Genomic DNA, 16,998 nt, shown 5'->3' with positions numbered 1-16,998 from the left:
CTTGGCAGGCGTAGTTGCGTTCATGGAAGGCCCGGGAGTCACCTTAGCAGGAGTAGTTGCGTTCATGGAAGGGCTGGCTGTGACCTTGGCAGGAGTAGTTGCGTTCATGGAAGGGCTGGTAGTCGCCTTGGCAGGAGTAGTTGCGTTCATGGAAGGACCGGGAGTCACCTTGGCAGGAGTAGTTGCGTTCATGGAAGGACCGGGAGTCGCCTTGGCAGGAGTAGTTGCATTCATCGAAGGACCGGGAGTCGCCTTGGCAGGAGTAGTTGCATTCATCGAAGGTCCAGGAGTCACCTTGGCAGGAGTAGTTGCGTTCATGGAAGGACCGGGAGTCACCTTGGCAGGAGTAGTTGCGTTCATGGAAGGACTGGCAGTCACCTTGGCAGGAGTAGTTGCGTTCATGGAAGGACCAGGAGTCACCTTGGCAGGCGTAGTTGCGTTCATGGAAGGCCCGGGAGTCACCTTGGCAGGAGTAGTTGCGTTCATGGAAGGGCTGGCTGTGACCTTGGCAGGAGTACTTGCGTTCATGGAAGGCCTGGTAGTCGCCTTGGCAGGAGTAGTTGCGTTCATGGAAGGGCTGGCTGTGGCGTTGGCAGGAGTAGTTGCGTTCATGGAAGGACCGGGAGTCGTCTTGGCAGGAGTAGTTGCGTTCATGGAAGGGCTGGCTGTGACCTTGGCAGGAGTTGTTGTGTTCATGGAAGGGCTGGCAGTCGCCTTGGCAGGAGTAGTTGCCTTCATGGAAGGACTGGGAGTCGCCTTGGCAGGAGTACTTGCATTCATGGAAGGACTGGGTGTCGCCTTGGCAGGAGTAGTTGCGTTCATGGAAGGGCTGGCAGTCACCTTGGCAGGAGTGGTTGCGTTCATGGAAGGACCGGGAGTCGCCTTGGCAGGAATAGTTGCGTTCATCGAAGGACCGGGAGTCATCTTGGCAGGAGTAGTTGCATTCATGGAAGGACCGGGAGTCATCTTGGCAGGAGTAGTTGCGTTCATGGAGGGACCGGGAGTCACCTTGGCAGGAGTGGTTGCGTTCATGGAAGGTCCGGGAGTCACCTTGGCAGGAGTAGTTGCGTTCATGGAAGGACCGGGAGTCGCCTTGGCAGGAGTAGTTGCGTTCATGGAAGGACCGGGAGTCGCCTTGGCAGGAGTAGTTGCATTCATGGAAGGGCTGGCAGTCGCCTTGGCAGGAGTAGTTGCGTTCATGGAAGGGCTGGCAGTCACCTTGGAAGAAGTAGTTGCGTTCATGGAAGGGCTGGCAGTCACCTTGGCAGGAGTAGTTGCGTTCATGGAAGGGCTGGCTGTGGCCTTGGCAGGAGTAGTTGCATTCATGGAAGGACTGGGAGTCGTCTTGGCAGGAGTAGTTGCGTTCATGGAAGGGCTGGCTGTGACCTTGGCAGGAGTTGTTGCGTTCATGGAAGGGCTGACAGTCGCCTTGGCAGGAGTTGTTGAGTTCATGGAAGGGCTGGCAGTCGCCTTGGCAGGAGTAGTTGCGTTCATGGAAGGGCCGGCAGTCACCTTGGCAGGAGTAGTTGCGTTCATGGAAGGGCTGGCTGTGGCCTTGGCAGGAGTAGTTGCATTCATGGAAGGACCGGGAGTCGCCTTGGCAGGAGTAGTTGCGTTCATGGAAGGGCTGGCAGTCGCCTTGGCAGGAGTACTTGCATTCATGGAAGGACTGGGTGTCGCCTTGGCAGGAGTAGTTGCGTTCATGGAAGGGCTGGCTGTGTCATTGGCAGGAGTAGTTGCGTTCATAGAAAGACTGGGAGTCGCCTTGGCAGGAGTTGTTGCATTCATGGAAGGGCTGGCAGTCGCCTTGGCAGGAGTAGTTGCGTTCATGGAAGGGCTGGCAGTCACCTTGGTAGGAGTAGTTGCGTTCATGGAAGGACCGGGAGTCGCCTTGGCAGGAGTACTTGCGATCATGGAAGGACCGGGAGTCGCCTTGGCAGGAGTACTTGCGATCATGGAAGGACTGGCAGTCGCCTTGGCAGGAGTACTTGCGTTCATGGAAGGACTGGTAGTAATCTTGGCAGGAGTAGTTTCGTTAAAGGAAGGACTGGTAGTACCCTTGGCAGTAGTAGTTTTGCTAATGGAAGGACTGGTGATAATCTTGGCAGTAGTAGTTTCATTAATGGAAGGACTAGTAGTAACCTTGGCAGTAGTAGTTTTGATAATCGAAGGGCTACTAGTACTATTGGAAGTAGTAGTTTTTAAGGGAGTGTGCGTTTCATTCAAGGGAACACTTGTGGAAGCTATGCTTGCAGTGGCTTCCTTCGTTGTGCTGGGCTCTGCTGAGGGCCTTTGTGAGGATGCAGAGTTGTGGGCTGCAGTGGAGGGAGAGGTGAAGAAAGCTGCCTTTGTGGTGACATTGCTGAAGGCGCTGCTGGTATGGTATGAAGAAGTGTAGGATTGCTCGGAGAGGGTCCCTGTCAAAGCTGTGCTTCCAGCGACCTCATTCCCTGTGGGGCTGGGCATGGTTGGTGAGACCTGTGCTTCTGCCGAGGGAGTACTTGCGGATGCGGGTTTTGAAGTGGCATCAGTTGCTGTGCCAGTGGCATTTTCTGGTGCGCTGTGCGCTGTCGCAGAACTGAGTGTCTCGGAGGAGAGAGTACTTGTGTATGGGGTGGTTTCAGAGGAATTATTCATGGTGGTATCGGCCTGGGAGGGGAGACTCTGTGTTAAACCCGAAGGAGAAGTTGTAAGCTGAGGCTAGAGTCCCATTGTTCCCGGCATGCTGAATGTTGTGAAGCTCGTTGTCCCGGGAGGGTACTTGGGAAATCACATCTGCGGTCCCATCGCTGAGGCTGGTACTGATCTGCGTCGACCTGCTGCCACTTGATGTACGGGTATCTCCTTCCCTGAGAGTGAGGTCGATGCTGCTTGAGGCTGACATCAGTTATGGTGCTGCTGGCTTCATGGAAGGGCTTGGTTTTTCTTGGGAGGGTGTTCTTGTTGGAGCTGGAGTTGCAGTGACAGGAATTCCTGTGGTGTTACCATTTTCTGTGGGGGTACGAGTTTGATCTGCGGGAGAATCTGTGCGATCAATGACCGTACTTCCCTCGTTGTCGGTGAGGCCTGTATTTGCGGTGCTGCTCGGTGTTTCACCTGGAGGAGAAGTCATGAAAGCTGTGGTTGTATTGACATTGGTAACGGTGGGGCTGCTATAGGTTGGGAAGCCTGGGGTTTCTGCAGTTAAAGGTCTTGGGGAAGGTGTGCTAGGATTGATATCACTCGTGGTGGCGCTGGGGGCTTTTTCAGAAGTGCGCATTTCACCGGAGACAGCACTCATGGACGCTGTGCTCATCACGTTGCTCGATGATGCTGAGCGGCTGAGATCTGTATCCGAGCTGGATGTTTCTCGGCCGGCAGATGTTGTACTCGTGATGGTGGTGGAGAAATCGGTTAAGGTTCTAGTGGAATCCGATGAGGAGGTATGACTTTCAGGTGAGAGGGATGTAGTTAAAGCCACGTCGATGGTGCTATCTGTCCCAGTGCTGTCGAGCGTGGTCAGGGAGGTGTGCGTTTCCCACAAGGGAGTGTTTCCGGAATGGGTTGTGGTAGCCACATGAGCCGTTGTGGAACTCGTTTGGGTTAAATGGCTGTGCGCCGTTGCGGGGCTGCGTGTCTCCACTGAGGATGTCCGGATGGTAGCCAGGGTGGTACCGATATCGTTTCCTGTGGGATTCGAACTTGGTGGAGGGCTGTCAGTTTCCTCTAAAGGAGCAGTGGTTGAAGCTGTGTGTCTACTGGCTTGAATCCCGGTGGTCCTGAGCGATGTTGAGGGAGTGTGTGTTTCATCCAAGGGAACACTTGTGGAAGCTATGCTTGCAGTGGCTTCCTTCGTTGTGCTGGGCTCTGCTGAGGGCCTTTGTGAGGATGCAGAGTTGTGGGCTGCAGTGGAGGGAGAGGTGAAGAAAGCTGCCTTTGTGGTGACATTGCTGAAGGCGCTGCTGGTATGGTATGAAGAAGTGTAGGATTGCTCGGAGAGGGTCCCTGTCAAAGCTGTGCTTCCAGCGACCTCATTCCCTGTGGGGCTGGGCATGGTTGGTGAGACCTGTGCTTCTGCCGAGGGAGTACTTGCGGATGCGGGTTTTGAAGTGGCATCAGTTGCTGTGCCAGTGGCATTTTCTGGTGCGCTGTGCGCTGTCGCAGAACTGAGTGTCTCGGAGGAGAGAGTACTTGTGTATGGGGTGGTTTCAGAGGAATTATTCATGGTGGTATCGGCCTGGGAGGGGAGACTCTGTGTTAAACCCGAAGGAGAAGTTGTAAAAGCTGAGGCTAGAGTCCCATTGTTCCCCGGCATGCTGAATGTTGTGAAGCTCTGCGTTGTCCCGGGAGGGTACTTGGGAAATCACATCTGCGGTCCCATCGCTGAGGCTGGTACTGATCTGCGCCGACCTGCTGCCACTTGATGTACGGGTATCTCCTTCCCTGAGAGTGAGGTCGATGCTGCTTGAGGGCTGACATCAGTTATGGTGCTGCTGGCTTCATGGAAGGGCTTGGTTTTTCTTGGGAGGGTGTTCTTGTTGGAGCTGGAGTTGCAGTGACAGGAATTCCTGTGGTGTTACCATTTTCTGTGGGGTACGAGTTTGATCTGCGGAGAATCTGTGCGATCAATGACCGTATTTCCTCGTTGTCGGTGAGGCCTGTATTTGCGGTGCTGCTCGGTGTTTCACCTGGAGGAGAAGTCATGAAAGCTGTGGTTGTATTGACATTGGTAACGGTGGGGCTGCTATAGGTTGGGAAGCCTGGGGTTTCTGCAGTTAAAGGTCTTGGGGAAGGTGTGCTAGGATTGATATCACTCGTGGTGGCGCTGGGGGCTTTTTCAGAAGTGCGCATTTCACCGGAGACAGCACTCATGGACGCTGTGCTCATCACGTTGCTCGATGATGCTGAGCGGCTGAGATCTGTATCCGAGCTGGATGTTTCTCGGCCGGCAGATGTTGTACTCGTGATGGTGGTGGAGAAATCGGTTAAGGTTCTAGTGGAATCCGATGAGGAGGTATGACTTTCAGGTGAGAGGGATGTAGTTAAAGCCACGTCGATGGTGCTATCTGTCCCAGTGCTGTCGAGCGTGGTCAGGGAGGTGTGCGTTTCCCACAAGGGAGTGTTTCCGGAATGGGTTGTGGTAGCCACATGAGCCGTTGTGGAACTCGTTTGGGTTAAATGGCTGTGCGCCGTTGCGGGGCTGCGTGTCTCCACTGAGGTTGTCCGGATGGTAGCCAGGGTGGTACCGATATCGTTTCCTGTGGGATTCGAACTTGGTGGAGGGCTGTCAGTTTCCTCTAAAGGAGCAGTGGTTGAAGCTGTGTGTCTACTGGCTTGAATCCCGGTGGTCCTGAGCGATGTTGAGGGAGTGTGTGTTTCATCCAAGGGAACACTTGTGGAAGCTATGCTTGCAGTGGCTTCCTTCGTTGTGCTGGGCTCTGCTGAGGGCCTTTGTGAGGATGCAGAGTTGTGGGCTGCAGTGGAGGGAGAGGTGAAGAAAGCTGCCTTTGTGGTGACATTGCTGAAGGCGCTGCTGGTATGGTATGAAGAAGTGTAGGATTGCTCGGAGAGGGTCCCTGTCAAAGCTGTGCTTCCAGCGACCTCATTCCCTGTGGGGCTGGGCATGGTTGGTGAGACCTGTGCTTCTGCCGAGAGAGTACTTGCGGATGCGGGTTTTGAAGTGGCATCAGTTGCTGTGCCAGTGGCATTTTCTGGTGCGCTGTGCGCTGTCGCAGAACTGAGTGTCTCGGAGGAGAGAGTACTTGTGTATGGGGTGGTTTCAGAGGAATTATTCATGGTGGTATCGGCCTGGGAGGGGAGACTCTGTGTTAAACCCGAAGGAGAAGTTGTAAGCTGAGGCTAGAGTCCCATTGTTCCCGGCATGCTGAATGTTGTGAAGCTCTGCGTTGTCCCGGGAGGGTACTTGGGAAATCACGTCCTGCGGTCCCATCGCTGAGGCTGGTCCTGATCTGCGCCGACCTGCTGCCACTTGATGTACGGGTATCTCCTTCCCTGAGAGTGAGGTCGATGCTGCTTGAGGGCTGACATCAGTTATGGTGCTGCTGGCTTCCGGAAGGGCTTGGTTTTTCTTGGGAGGGTGTTCTTGTTGGAGCTGGAGTTGCAGTGACAGGAGTTCCTGTGGTGTTACCATTTTCTGTGGGGTACGAGTTTGATCTGCGGAGAATCTGTGCGATCAATGACCGTACTTCCTCGTTGTCGGTGAGGCCTGTATTTGCGGTGCTGCTCGGTGTTTCACCTGGAGGAGAAGTCATGAAAGCTGTGGTTGTATTGACATTGGTAACGTGGGGCTGCGATAGGTTGGGAAGCCTGGGGTTTCTGCAGTTAAAGGTCTTGGGGAAGGTGTGCTAGGATTGATATCACTCGTGGTGGCGCTGGGGGCTTTTTCAGAAGTGCGCATTTCACCGGAGACAGCACTCGTGGACGCTGTGCTCATCACGTTGCTCGATGATGCTGAGCGGCTGAGATCTGTATCCGAGCTGGATGTTTCTCGGCCGGCAGATGTTGTACTCGTGATGGTGGTGGAGAAATCGGTTAAGGTTCTAGTGGAATCCGATGAGGAGGTATGACTTTCAGGTGAGAGGGATGTAGTTAAAGCCACGTCGATGGTGCTATCTGTCCCAGTGCTGTCGAGCGTGGTCAGGGAGGTGTGCGTTTCCCACAAGGGAGTGTTTCCGGAATGGGTTGTGGTAGCCACATGAGCCGTTGTGGAACTCGTTTGGGTTAAATGGCTGTGCGCCGTTGCGGGGCTGCGTGTCTCCACTGAGGTTGTCCGGATGGTAGCCAGGGTGGTACCGATATCGTTTCCTGTGGGATTCGAACTTGGTGGAGGGCTGTCAGTTTCCTCTAAAGGAGCAGTGGTTGAAGCTGTGTGTCTACTGGCTTGAATCCCGGTGGTCCTGAGCGATGTTGAGGGAGTGTGTGTTTCATCCAAGGGAACACTTGTGGAAGCTATGCTTGCAGTGGCTTCCTTCGTTGTGCTGGGCTCTGCTGAGGGCCTTTGTGAGGATGCAGAGTTGTGGGCTGCAGTGGAGGGAGAGGTGAAAGCTGCCTTTGTGGTGACATTGCTGAAGGCGCTGCTGGTATGGTATGAAGAAGTGTAGGATTGCTCGGAGAGGGTCCCTGTCAAGCTGTGCTTCCAGCGACCTCATTCCTGTGGGGCTGGGCATGGTTGGTGAGACCTGTGCTTCTGCCGAGAGTACTTGGATGCGGGTTTTGAAGTGGCATCAGTTGCTGTGCCAGTGGCATTTTCTGGTGCGCTGTGCGCTGTCGCAGAACTGAGTGTCTCGGAGGAGAGAGTACTTGTGTATGGGGTGGTTTCAGAGGAATTATTCATGGTGGTATCAGCCTGGGAGGGGAGACTCTGTGTTAAACCCGAAGGAGAAGTTGTAAAAGCTGAGGCTAGAGTCCCATTGTTCCCCAGCATGCTGAATGTTGTGAAGCTCTGCGTTGTCCCGGGGAGGGTACTTGGGGAAATCACGTCTGCGGTCCCATCGCTGAGGCTGGTCCTGATCTGCGTCGACCTGCTGCCACTTGATGTACGGGTATCTCCTTCCCCTGAGAGTGAGGTCGATGCTGCTTGAGGGCTGACATCAGTTATGGTGCTGCTGGCTTCCGTGGAAAGGCTTGGTTTTTCTTGGGAGGGTGTTCTTGTTGGAGCTGGAGTTGCAGTGACAGGAGTTCCTGTGGTGCTACCATTTTCTGTGGGGGTACGAGTTTGATCTGCGGGAGAATCTGTGTGATCAATGACCGTACTTCCCTCGTTGTCAGTGAGGCCTGTATTTGCGGTGCTGCTCGGTGTTTCACCTGGAGAAGAAGTCATGAAAGCTGTGGTTGTATTGACATTGGTAACGGTGGGGCTGCTATAGGTTGGGAAGCCTGGGGTTTCTGCAGTTAAAGGTGTTGGGGAAGGTGTGCTAGGATTGATATCACTCGTGGTGGCGCTGGGAGCTTTTTCAGAAGTGCGCATTTCACCGGAGACAGCACTCGTGGACGCTGTGCTCATCACGTTGCTCGATGATGCTGAGCGGCTGAGATCTGTATCCGAGCTGGATGTTTCTCGGCCGGCAGATGTTGTACTCGTGATGGTGGTGGAGAAATCGGTTAAGGTTCTAGTGGAATCCGATGAGGAGGTATGACTTTCAGGTGAGAGGGATGTAGTTAAAGCCACGTCGATGGTGCTATCTGTCCCAGTGCTGTCGAGCGTGGTCAGGGAGGTGTGCGTTTCCCACAAGGGAGTGTTTCCGGAATGGGTTGTGGTAGCCACATGAGCCGTTGTGGAACTCGTTTGAGTTAAATGGCTGTGCGCCGTTGCGGGGCTGCGTGTCTCCACTGAGGTTGTCCGGATGGTAGCCAGGTGGTACCGATATCGCTTCCTGTGGGATTCGAACTTGGTGGAGGCTGTCAGTTTCCTCTAAAGGAGCAGTGGTTGAAGCTGTGTATCTACTGGCTTGAATCGGTGGTCCAGAGCGATGTTGAGGGAGTGTGTGTTTCATCCAAGGGAACACTTGTGGAAGCTATGCTTGCAGTGGCTTCCCTCGTTGTTGTGCTGGGCTCTGCTGAGGGCCTTTGTGAGGATGCAGAGTTGTGGGCTGCAGTGGAGGGAGAGGTGAAGAAAGCTGCCTTTGTGGTGACATTGCTGAAGGCGCTGCTGGTATGGTATGAAGAAGTGTAGGATTGCTCGGAGAGGGTCCCTGTCAAAGCTGTGCTTCCAGCGACCTCATTCCCTGTGGGGCTGGGCATGGTTGGTGAGACCTGTGCTTCTGCCGAGGGAGTACTTGCGGATGCGGGTTTTGAAGTGGCATCAGTTGCTGTGCCAGTGGCATTTTCTGGTGCGCTGTGCGCTGTCGCAGAACTGAGTGTCTCGGAGGAGAGAGTACTTGTGTATGGGGTGGTTTCAGAGGAATTATTCATGGTGGTATCGGCCTGGGAGGGGAGACTCTGTGTTAAACCCGAAGGAGAAGTTGTAAAAGCTGAGGCTAGAGTCCCATTGTTCCCCGGCATGCTGAATGTTGTGAAGCTCTGCGTTGTCCCGGGGAGGGTACTTGGGGAAATCACGTCTGCGGTCCCATCGCTGAGGCTGGTACTGATCTGCGTCGACCTGCTGCCACTTGATGTACGGGTATCTCCTTCCCCTGAGAGTGAGGTCGATGCTGCTTGAGGGCTGACATCAGTTATGGTGCTGCTGGCTTCCGCGGAAGGGCTTGGTTTTTCTTGGGAGGGTGTTCTTGTTGGAGCTGGAGTTGCAGTGACAGGAGTTCCTGTGGTGTTACCATTTTCTGTGGGGGTACGAGTTTGATCTGCGGGAGAATCTGTGCGATCAATGACCGTACTTCCCTCGTTGTCGGTGAGGCCTGTATTTGCGGTGCTGCTCGGTGTTTCACCTGGAGGAGAAGTCATGAAAGCTGTGGTTGTATTGACATTGGTAACGGTGGGGCTGCTATAGGTTGGGAAGCCTGGGGTTTCTGCAGTTAAAGGTCTTGGGGAAGGTGTGCTAGGATTGATATCACTCGTGGTGGCGCTGGGGGCTTTTTCAGAAGTGCGCATTTCACCGGAGACAGCACTCGTGGACGCTGTGCTCATCACGTTGCTCGATGATGCTGAGCGGCTGAGATCTGTATCCGAGCTGGATGTTTCTCGGCCGGCAGATGTTGTACTCGTGATGGTGGTGGAGAAATCGGTTAAGGTTCTAGTGGAATCCGATGAGGAGGTATGACTTTCAGGTGAGAGGGATGTAGTTAAAGCCACGTCGATGGTGCTATCTGTCCCAGTGCTGTCGAGCGTGGTCAGGGAGGTGTGCGTTTCCCACAAGGGAGTGTTTCCGGAATGGGTTGTGGTAGCCACATGAGCCGTTGTGGAACTCGTTTGAGTTAAATGGCTGTGCGCCGTTGCGGGGCTGCGTGTCTCCACTGAGGTTGTCCGGATGGTAGCCAGGGTGGTACCGATATCGTTTCCTGTGGGATTCGAACTTGGTGGAGGGCTGTCGGTTTCCTCTGAAGGAGCAGTGGTTGAAGCTGTGTATCTACTGGCTTGAATCCCGGTGGTCCTGAGCGATGTTGAGGGAGTGTGTGTTTCATCCAAGGGAACACTTGTGGAAGCTATGCTTGCAGTGGCTTCCCTCGTTGTTGTGCTGGGCTCTGCTGAGGGCCTTTGTGAGGATGCAGAGTTGTGGGCTGCAGTGGAGGGAGAGGTGAAGAAAGCTGCCTTTGTGGTGACATTGCTGAAGGCGCTGCTGGTATGGTATGAAGAAGTGTAGGATTGCTCGGAGAGGGTCCCTGTCAAAGCTGTGCTTCCAGCGACCTCATTCCCTGTGGGGCTGGGCATGGTTGGTGAGACCTGTGCTTCTGCCGAGGGAGTACTTGCGGATGCGGGTTTTGAAGTGGCATCAGTTGCTGTGCCAGTGGCATTTTCTGGTGCGCTGTGCGCTGTCGCAGAACTGAGTGTCTCGGAGGAGAGAGTACTTGTGTATGGGGTGGTTTCAGAGGAATTATTCATGGTGGTATCGGCCTGGGAGGGGAGACTCTGTGTTAAACCCGAAGGAGAAGTTGTAAAAGCTGAGGCTAGAGTCCCATTGTTCCCCGGCATGCTGAATGTTGTGAAGCTCTGCGTTGTCCCGGGGAGGGTACTTGGGGAAATCACGTCTGCGGTCCCATCGCTGAGGCTGGTACTGATCTGCGTCGACCTGCTGCCACTTGATGTACGGGTATCTCCTTCCCCTGAGAGTGAAGTCGATGCTGCTTGAGGGCTGACATCAGTTATGGTGCTGCTGGCTTCCGCGGAAGGGCTTGGTTTTTCTTGGGAGGGTGTTCTTGTTGGAGCTGGAGTTGCAGTGACAGGAGTTCCTGTGATGCTACCGTTTTCTGTGGGGGTACGAGTTTGATCTGTGGGAGAATCTGTGTGATCAATGACCGTACTTCCCTCGTTGTCGGTGAGGCCTGTATTTGCGGTGCTGCTCGGTGTTTCACCTGGAGGAGAAGTCATGAAAGCTGTGGTTGTATTGACATTGGTAACGGTGGGGCTGCGATAGGTTGGGAAGCCTGGGGTTTCTGCAGTTAAAGGTCTTGGGGAAGGTGTGCTAGGATTGATATCACTCGTGGTGGCGCTGGGGGCTTTTTCAGAAGTGCGCATTTCACCGGAGACAGCACTCGTGGACGCTGTGCTCGTCACGTTGCTCGGTGATGCTGAGCGGCTGTGATCTGTATCCGAGCTGGATGTTTCTCGGCCGGCAGATGTTGTACTCGTGATGGTGGTGGAGAAATCGGTTAAGGTTCTAGTGGAATCCGATGAGGAGGTATGACTTTCAGGTGAGAGGGATGTAGTTAAAGCCACGTCGATGGTGCTATCTGTCCCAGTGCTGTCGAGCGTGGTCAGGGAGGTGTGCGTTTCCCACAAGGGAGTGTTTCCGGAATGGGTTGTGGTAGCCACATGAGCCGTTGTGGAACTCGTTTGGGTTAAATGGCTGTGCGCCGTTGCGGGGCTGCGTGTCTCCACTGAGGTTGTCCGGATGGTAGCCAGGGTGGTACCGATATCGTTTCCTGTGGGATTCGAACTTGGTGGAGGGCTGTCGGTTTCCTCTGAAGGAGCAGTGGTTGAAGCTGTGTGTCTACTGGCTTGAATCCCGGTGGTCCTGAGCGATGTTGAGGGAGTGTGTGTTTCATCCAAGGGAACACTTGTGGAAGCTATGCTTGCAGTGGCTTCCCTCGTTGTTGTGCTGGGCTCTGCTGAGGGCCTTTGTGAGGATGCAGAGTTGTGGGCTGCAGTGGAGGGAGAGGTGAAGAAAGCTGCCTTTGTGGTGACATTGCTGAAGGCGCTGCTGGTATGGTATGAAGAAGTGTAGGATTGCTCGGAGAGGGTCCCTGTCAAAGCTGTGCTTCCAGCGACCTCATTCCCTGTGGGGCTGGGCATGGTTGGTGAGACCTGTGCTTCTGCCGAGGGAGTACTTGCGGATGCGGGTTTTGAAGTGGCATCAGTTGCTGTGCCAGTGGCATTTTCTGGTGCGCTGTGCGCTGTCGCAGAACTGAGTGTCTCGGAGGAGAGAGTACTTGTGTATGGGGTGGTTTCAGAGGAATTATTCATGGTGGTATCGGCCTGGGAGGAGACTCTGTGTTAAACCCGAAGGAGAAGTTGTAAAAGCTGAGGCTAGAGTCCCATTGTTCCCGGCATGCTGAATGTTGTGAAGCTCTGCGTTGTCCCGGGAGGGTACTTGGGAAATCACGTCTGCGGTCCCATCGCTGAGGCTGGTACTGATCTGCGTCGACCTGCTGCCACTTGATGTACGGGTATCTCCTTCCCTGAGTGAGGTTGATGCTGCTTGAGGGCTGACATCAGTTATGGTGCTGCTGGCTTCCGCGGAAGGGCTTGGTTTTTCTTGGGAGGGTGTTCTTGTTGGAGCTGGAGTTGCAGTGACAGGAGTTCCTGTGGTGTTACCATTTTCTGTGGGGGTACGAGTTTGATCTGCGGGAGAATCTGTGCGATCAATGACCGTACTTCCCTCGTTGTCGGTGAGGCCTGTATTTGCAGTGCTGCTCGATGTTTCACCTGGAGGAGAAGTCATGAAAGCTGTGGTTGTATTGACATTGGTAACGGTGGGGCTGCTATAGGTTGGGAAGCCTGGGGTTTCTGCAGTTAAAGGTCTTGGGGAAGGTGTGCTAGGATTGATATCACTTGTGGTGGCGCTGGGGGCTTTTTCAGAAGTGCGCATTTCACCGGAGACAGCACTCGTGGACGCTGTGCTCGTCACGTTGCTCGGTGATGCTGAGCGGCTGAGATCTGTATCCGAGCTGGATGTTTCTCGGCCGGCAGATGTTGTACTCGTGATGGTGGTGGAGAAATCGGTTAAGGTTCTAGTGGAATCCGATGAGGAGGTATGACTTTCAGGTGAGAGGGATGTAGTTAAAGCCACGTCGATGGTGCTATCTGTCCCAGTGCTGTCGAGCGTGGTCAGGGAGGTGTGCGTTTCCCACAAGGGAGTGTTTCCGGAATGGGTTGTGGTAGCCACATGAGCCGTTGTGGAACTCGTTTGGGTTAAATGGCTGTGCGCCGTTGTGGGCCTGCGTGTCTCCACTGAGGTTGTCCGGATGGTAGCCAGGGTGTTACCGATATCGTTCCCTGTGGGATTCGAACTTGGTGGAGGGCTGTCGGTTTCCTCTGAAGGAGCAGTGGTTGAAGCTGTGTGTCTACTGGCTTGAATCCCGGTGGTCCTGAGCGATGTTGAGGGAGTGTGCGTTTCATCCAAGGGAACACTTATGGAAGCTATGCTTGCAGTGGCTTCCCTCGTTGTTGTGCTGGGCTCTGCTGAGGGCCTTTGTGAGGATTCAGAGTTGTGGGCTGCAGTGGAGGGAGAGGTGAAGAAAGCTGCCTTTGTGGTGACATTACTGAAGGCGCTGCTGGTATGGTATGAAGAAGTGTAGGATTGCTCGGAGAGGGTCCCTGTCAAAGCTGTGCTTCCAGCGACCTCATTCCCTGTGGGGCTGGGCATGGTTGGTGAGACCTGTGCTTCTGCCGAGGGAGTACTTGCGGATGCGGGTTTTGAAGTGGCATCAGTTGCTGTGCCAGTGGCATTTTCTGGTGCGATGTGCGCTGTCGCAGAACTGAGTGTCTCGGAGGAGAGAGTACTTGTGTATGGGGTGGTTTCAGGGGAATTATTTATGGTGGTATCGGCCTGGGAGGGGAGACTCTGTGTTAAACCCGAAGGAGAAGTTGTAAAAGCTGAGGCTAGAGTCCCATTGTTCTCCGGCATGCTGAATGTTGTGAAGCTCTGCGTTGTCCCGGGGAGGGTACTTGGGGAAATCACGTCTGCGGTCCCATCGCTGAGGCTGGTACTGATCTGCGTCGACCTGCTGCCACTTGATGTACGGGTATCTCCTTCCCCTGAGAGTGAGGTCGATGCTGCTTGAGGGCTGACATCAATTATGGTGCTGCTGGCTTCCGCGGAAGGGCTTGGTTTTTCTTGGGAGGGTGTTCTTGTTGGAGCTAGAGTTGCAGTGACAGGGGTTCCTGTGGTGCTACCGTTTTCTGTGGGGGTAGGAGTTTGATCTGCGGAAGAATCTGTGCGATCAATGACCGTACTTCCCTCGTTGTCGGTGAGGCCTGTATTTGCGGTGCTGCTCGGTGTTTCACCTGGAGGAGAAGTCATGAAAGCTGTGGTTGTATTGACATTGGTGAGGTCCCTGTCAAAGCTGGTATGGTATGAAGAAGTGTAGGATTGCTCGGAGAAGGTCCCTGTCAAAGCTGTGCTTCCAGTGACCTCATTCCCTGTGGAGCTGGGCATGGTTGATGAGACCTGTGCTTCTGCAGGGGAAGAAATGTATTAGATTTGTTGTTACCTGAGAGGTTATTATAGGTTTCATTTATTTGTCAGTTCTGAGTTGTTATTTTATAGGGAAGTTTTTCAGCTTCCAGGGTTATTATGGCAAGATGGTTAGACATATAAATCTAATTCTATACATAAACTTTAAATAGGATTCTAGTGAAATATATGTCGGGGCTAGAAGAAAAACTGATTTCCATGACTGTTTGATCAACAATAGTTCTACTGCTTATTGCTATGCAAAGATGTGCACATTTCAAAACAGAGTGAAGATTTTTATTCTCCCTCATTCTTATTGTTGCAGTTGTAGTAGGGACTGTACAAACTCACTAGCAAGACTGAAAAAAAGATAGAATAATCCAAATTGTTTATAAGAAATGTATCCAAAATTTGTACTGATGATCAGGATATAGTTTCTGAAGCCATACATAGACCTTCAAACCAGAGCATGGTGGCATGCATGCAAATATTCTTCATTGCACACTGATGAAATACACATGCAACAGTCTATGCACTATTACCCAAGAGCAACTCAGTTGGCCAAGATGCCCCCTATAATTCTTAATCTGTGATTCATTTGGACTCCATAAAGTAATCTACATTTTATTATCTTTATTAATGTCTCTGCTAGATACACCAGAATATTTCTTATGAAATGGAGACATGAGATGCTGGAGAAATTCCAAAGATTGTGGTATCATAAGTAATATATTTCATTGTAAATTCATGATCTCAACTGAGAATGGAAGATAGTTCATGATAAAAAAAAAAGTAAGGATAGGTCATTAGCTTTTTTCCAGGCCTTTGGTATTTCCCTAGTGCTCCAGGATCTTTGAAAAACATGGTTCAATGATTCTGAGATCACATCTACCAGCTCCTTCAGGACCAAATCAGGGGTGAAATGTTTCAGTTCAGACTGGATCGGCCTATCAAGTAGCAATGGCAGTGGGTGGTTCAGAGAACTAGAAGCAAAAATCCCTGGCCCCCTTCCCATGCCCACCCAATGCCCAGTTGCCTGCTTCCTCTCTTGCCGCTTCTTTTAAAAAATGCTTTTAAAAGGTTAAAAAAAAAAGCCTCTGACAATCCCAGCTGAGCTGCGTGATTGTCAGACCCTTTTTTTTTTAGTTTTAAAACCATTTTTAAAAGTTTGTTAAAAAATGCTTTTAAAAGAAAAAAAGATTTGTGTGCCACAGCAGATCACCCACTCCCACCCCAGGCGCTGTTCTACTTACACCATGCCTCCTTTTGGCATGTACTGTGCGCGCATGTGCATCTTGCATTTGGTGCATGGTGCGCACTGCAAATGCGCATGCACAGCATGCATGCGCAGCCAGCAAACCGGTAGTAAAGTGGTTCAGATTTCACCACTGGACCAGATGGATTACATCCCAGAGTTCTGAAGGAGCTCACTGATCTCAAAACCATTGAATCATATTTTCCAAAGATCTTGGAACTACCAGAGGACTGGAAAAGTGCAGATGTGGCTCCTACCCAGAGGTGGGCTGCTACCGGTTTGCACCGGTTCTCCCGAACCAGATGTTAATTTTCTGGGCAGTTTGGAGAACCGGTTGTTGAAAGAAAACTTTTCCCACTTTACAGGGTTAATCCTGCAAGAGCGGCAGGAAAGAAACATTCTGGTATGCCTGTATTTCTAGCCTAATCCTTATCTCTTTTTTTTTTTATTAAAAACGTTTTATTTTAACATTCATATCCAATAACATATTTAATAGAATAGAATAGAATAGAATTTTATTGGCCAAGTGTGATTGGACACACAAGGAATTTGTCTTGGTGCATATGCTCTCAGTGTACATAAAAGAAAAGATACGTTCATCAAGGTACAACATTTACAACACAATTGATGATCAATATATCAATATAAATCATAAGGATTGCCAGCAACAAGTTATAGTCATACAGTCATAAGTGGAAAGAGATTGGTGATGGGAACTATGAAACGATTAATAGTAGTGCAGATTCAGTAAATAGTCTGACAGTGTTGAGGGAATTATTTGTTTAGCAGAGTGATGGCCTTCGGGAAAAAACTGTTCTTGTGTCTAGTTGTTCTGGTGTGCAGTGCTCTATAGCGTCGTTTTGAGGGTAGGAGTTGAAACAGTTTATGTCCAGGATGCGAGGGATCTGCAAATATTTTCACGGCCCTCTTCTTGATTCGTGCAGTATACAGGTCCTCAATGGAAGGCAAGTTGGTAGCAATTATTTTTTAATTTAGTGTACCCTCATATACAATTAATCAGACCTGCCCGGTCACCACCCCCTTCCTTTAACTCTCTTCCCTTCTCTACCTTCTTCTACTTTCCACGCCATCCTCCCCTTCTCTTATCTACATCCTCTCCTCCTTCCTCCCTACTCCTTTCTTCTCCCTCTTCTATCCCTCTTCCTTCCTTTCCTCTTCCTCCTCTTCTCTTTCCTACCTCCTTCTCTCTTCTCCTTCCTTCTTTCCCATCATTCTGAAATGGTAGCCAGGCAGCTCTGATCTTACATTGATTATACATCTTCAATCATCTCTGTACATTAACCATCAATCCATTTTCTACCCTCATTCCCCCTCCCCCCCCTTCCCTCCCCCACCCCCGGGACTTCCCAGAACCGAATACAGGGTATAAAACTAACAGTCAAAAATTAAAATATAACACAAATCATAATCCATAGTCACTCCTTAAAACCTCAACTCT

The 16,998-nt window shown here is 51.9% G+C and overlaps 1 protein-coding gene across 1 annotated transcript; it reads right to left on the bottom strand.

The window, feature by feature from the left end:
- Positions 1 to 2,887: 2,887 nt before the first annotated feature.
- On the bottom strand, positions 2,888 to 14,266 carry LOC131198198 (serine-rich adhesin for platelets-like). Its single transcript, XM_058182697.1, has 8 exons — positions 12,200 to 14,266; positions 8,524 to 12,084; positions 7,179 to 8,410; positions 6,361 to 7,076; positions 6,186 to 6,235; positions 4,577 to 5,802; positions 4,335 to 4,422; positions 2,888 to 4,216 (listed from the first exon to the last, which is right to left on the bottom strand). Exons 1-8 carry the CDS (start codon positions 14,264 to 14,266, stop codon positions 2,888 to 2,890), a joined length of 10,269 nt encoding a protein of 3,422 aa, XP_058038680.1.
- Between the last annotated feature and the right edge of the window lie 2,732 nt (positions 14,267 to 16,998).

The sequence above is a fragment of the Ahaetulla prasina genome, chromosome 4 (assembly GCF_028640845.1).
Source record: "Ahaetulla prasina isolate Xishuangbanna chromosome 4, ASM2864084v1, whole genome shotgun sequence".
NCBI lineage: Eukaryota > Metazoa > Chordata > Lepidosauria > Squamata > Colubridae > Ahaetulla > Ahaetulla prasina.
The sequence above is the reverse complement of the archived record's forward strand: the minus strand, read 5'-3'. Positions and strand labels throughout refer to the sequence as shown.

Excerpts from the sequence above, each read along its gene's own strand:
- LOC131198198 (XM_058182697.1), bottom strand. The coding sequence starts at position 14,266 with ATGCCCAGCTCCACAGGGAATGAGGTCACTGGAAGCACAGCTTTGACA. Across the intron at positions 5,803-6,185 it reads GCCTCACCGACAACGAGGAA|AGTCTCCCCTCCCAGGCCGA; the intron begins GTACGGTCATTG and ends GGTTTAACACAG. Across the intron at positions 4,423-4,576 it reads ATTCTCCGCAGATCAAACTC|GGAAGGAGATACCCGTACAT; the intron begins GTACCCCACAGA and ends CCTCACTCTCAG.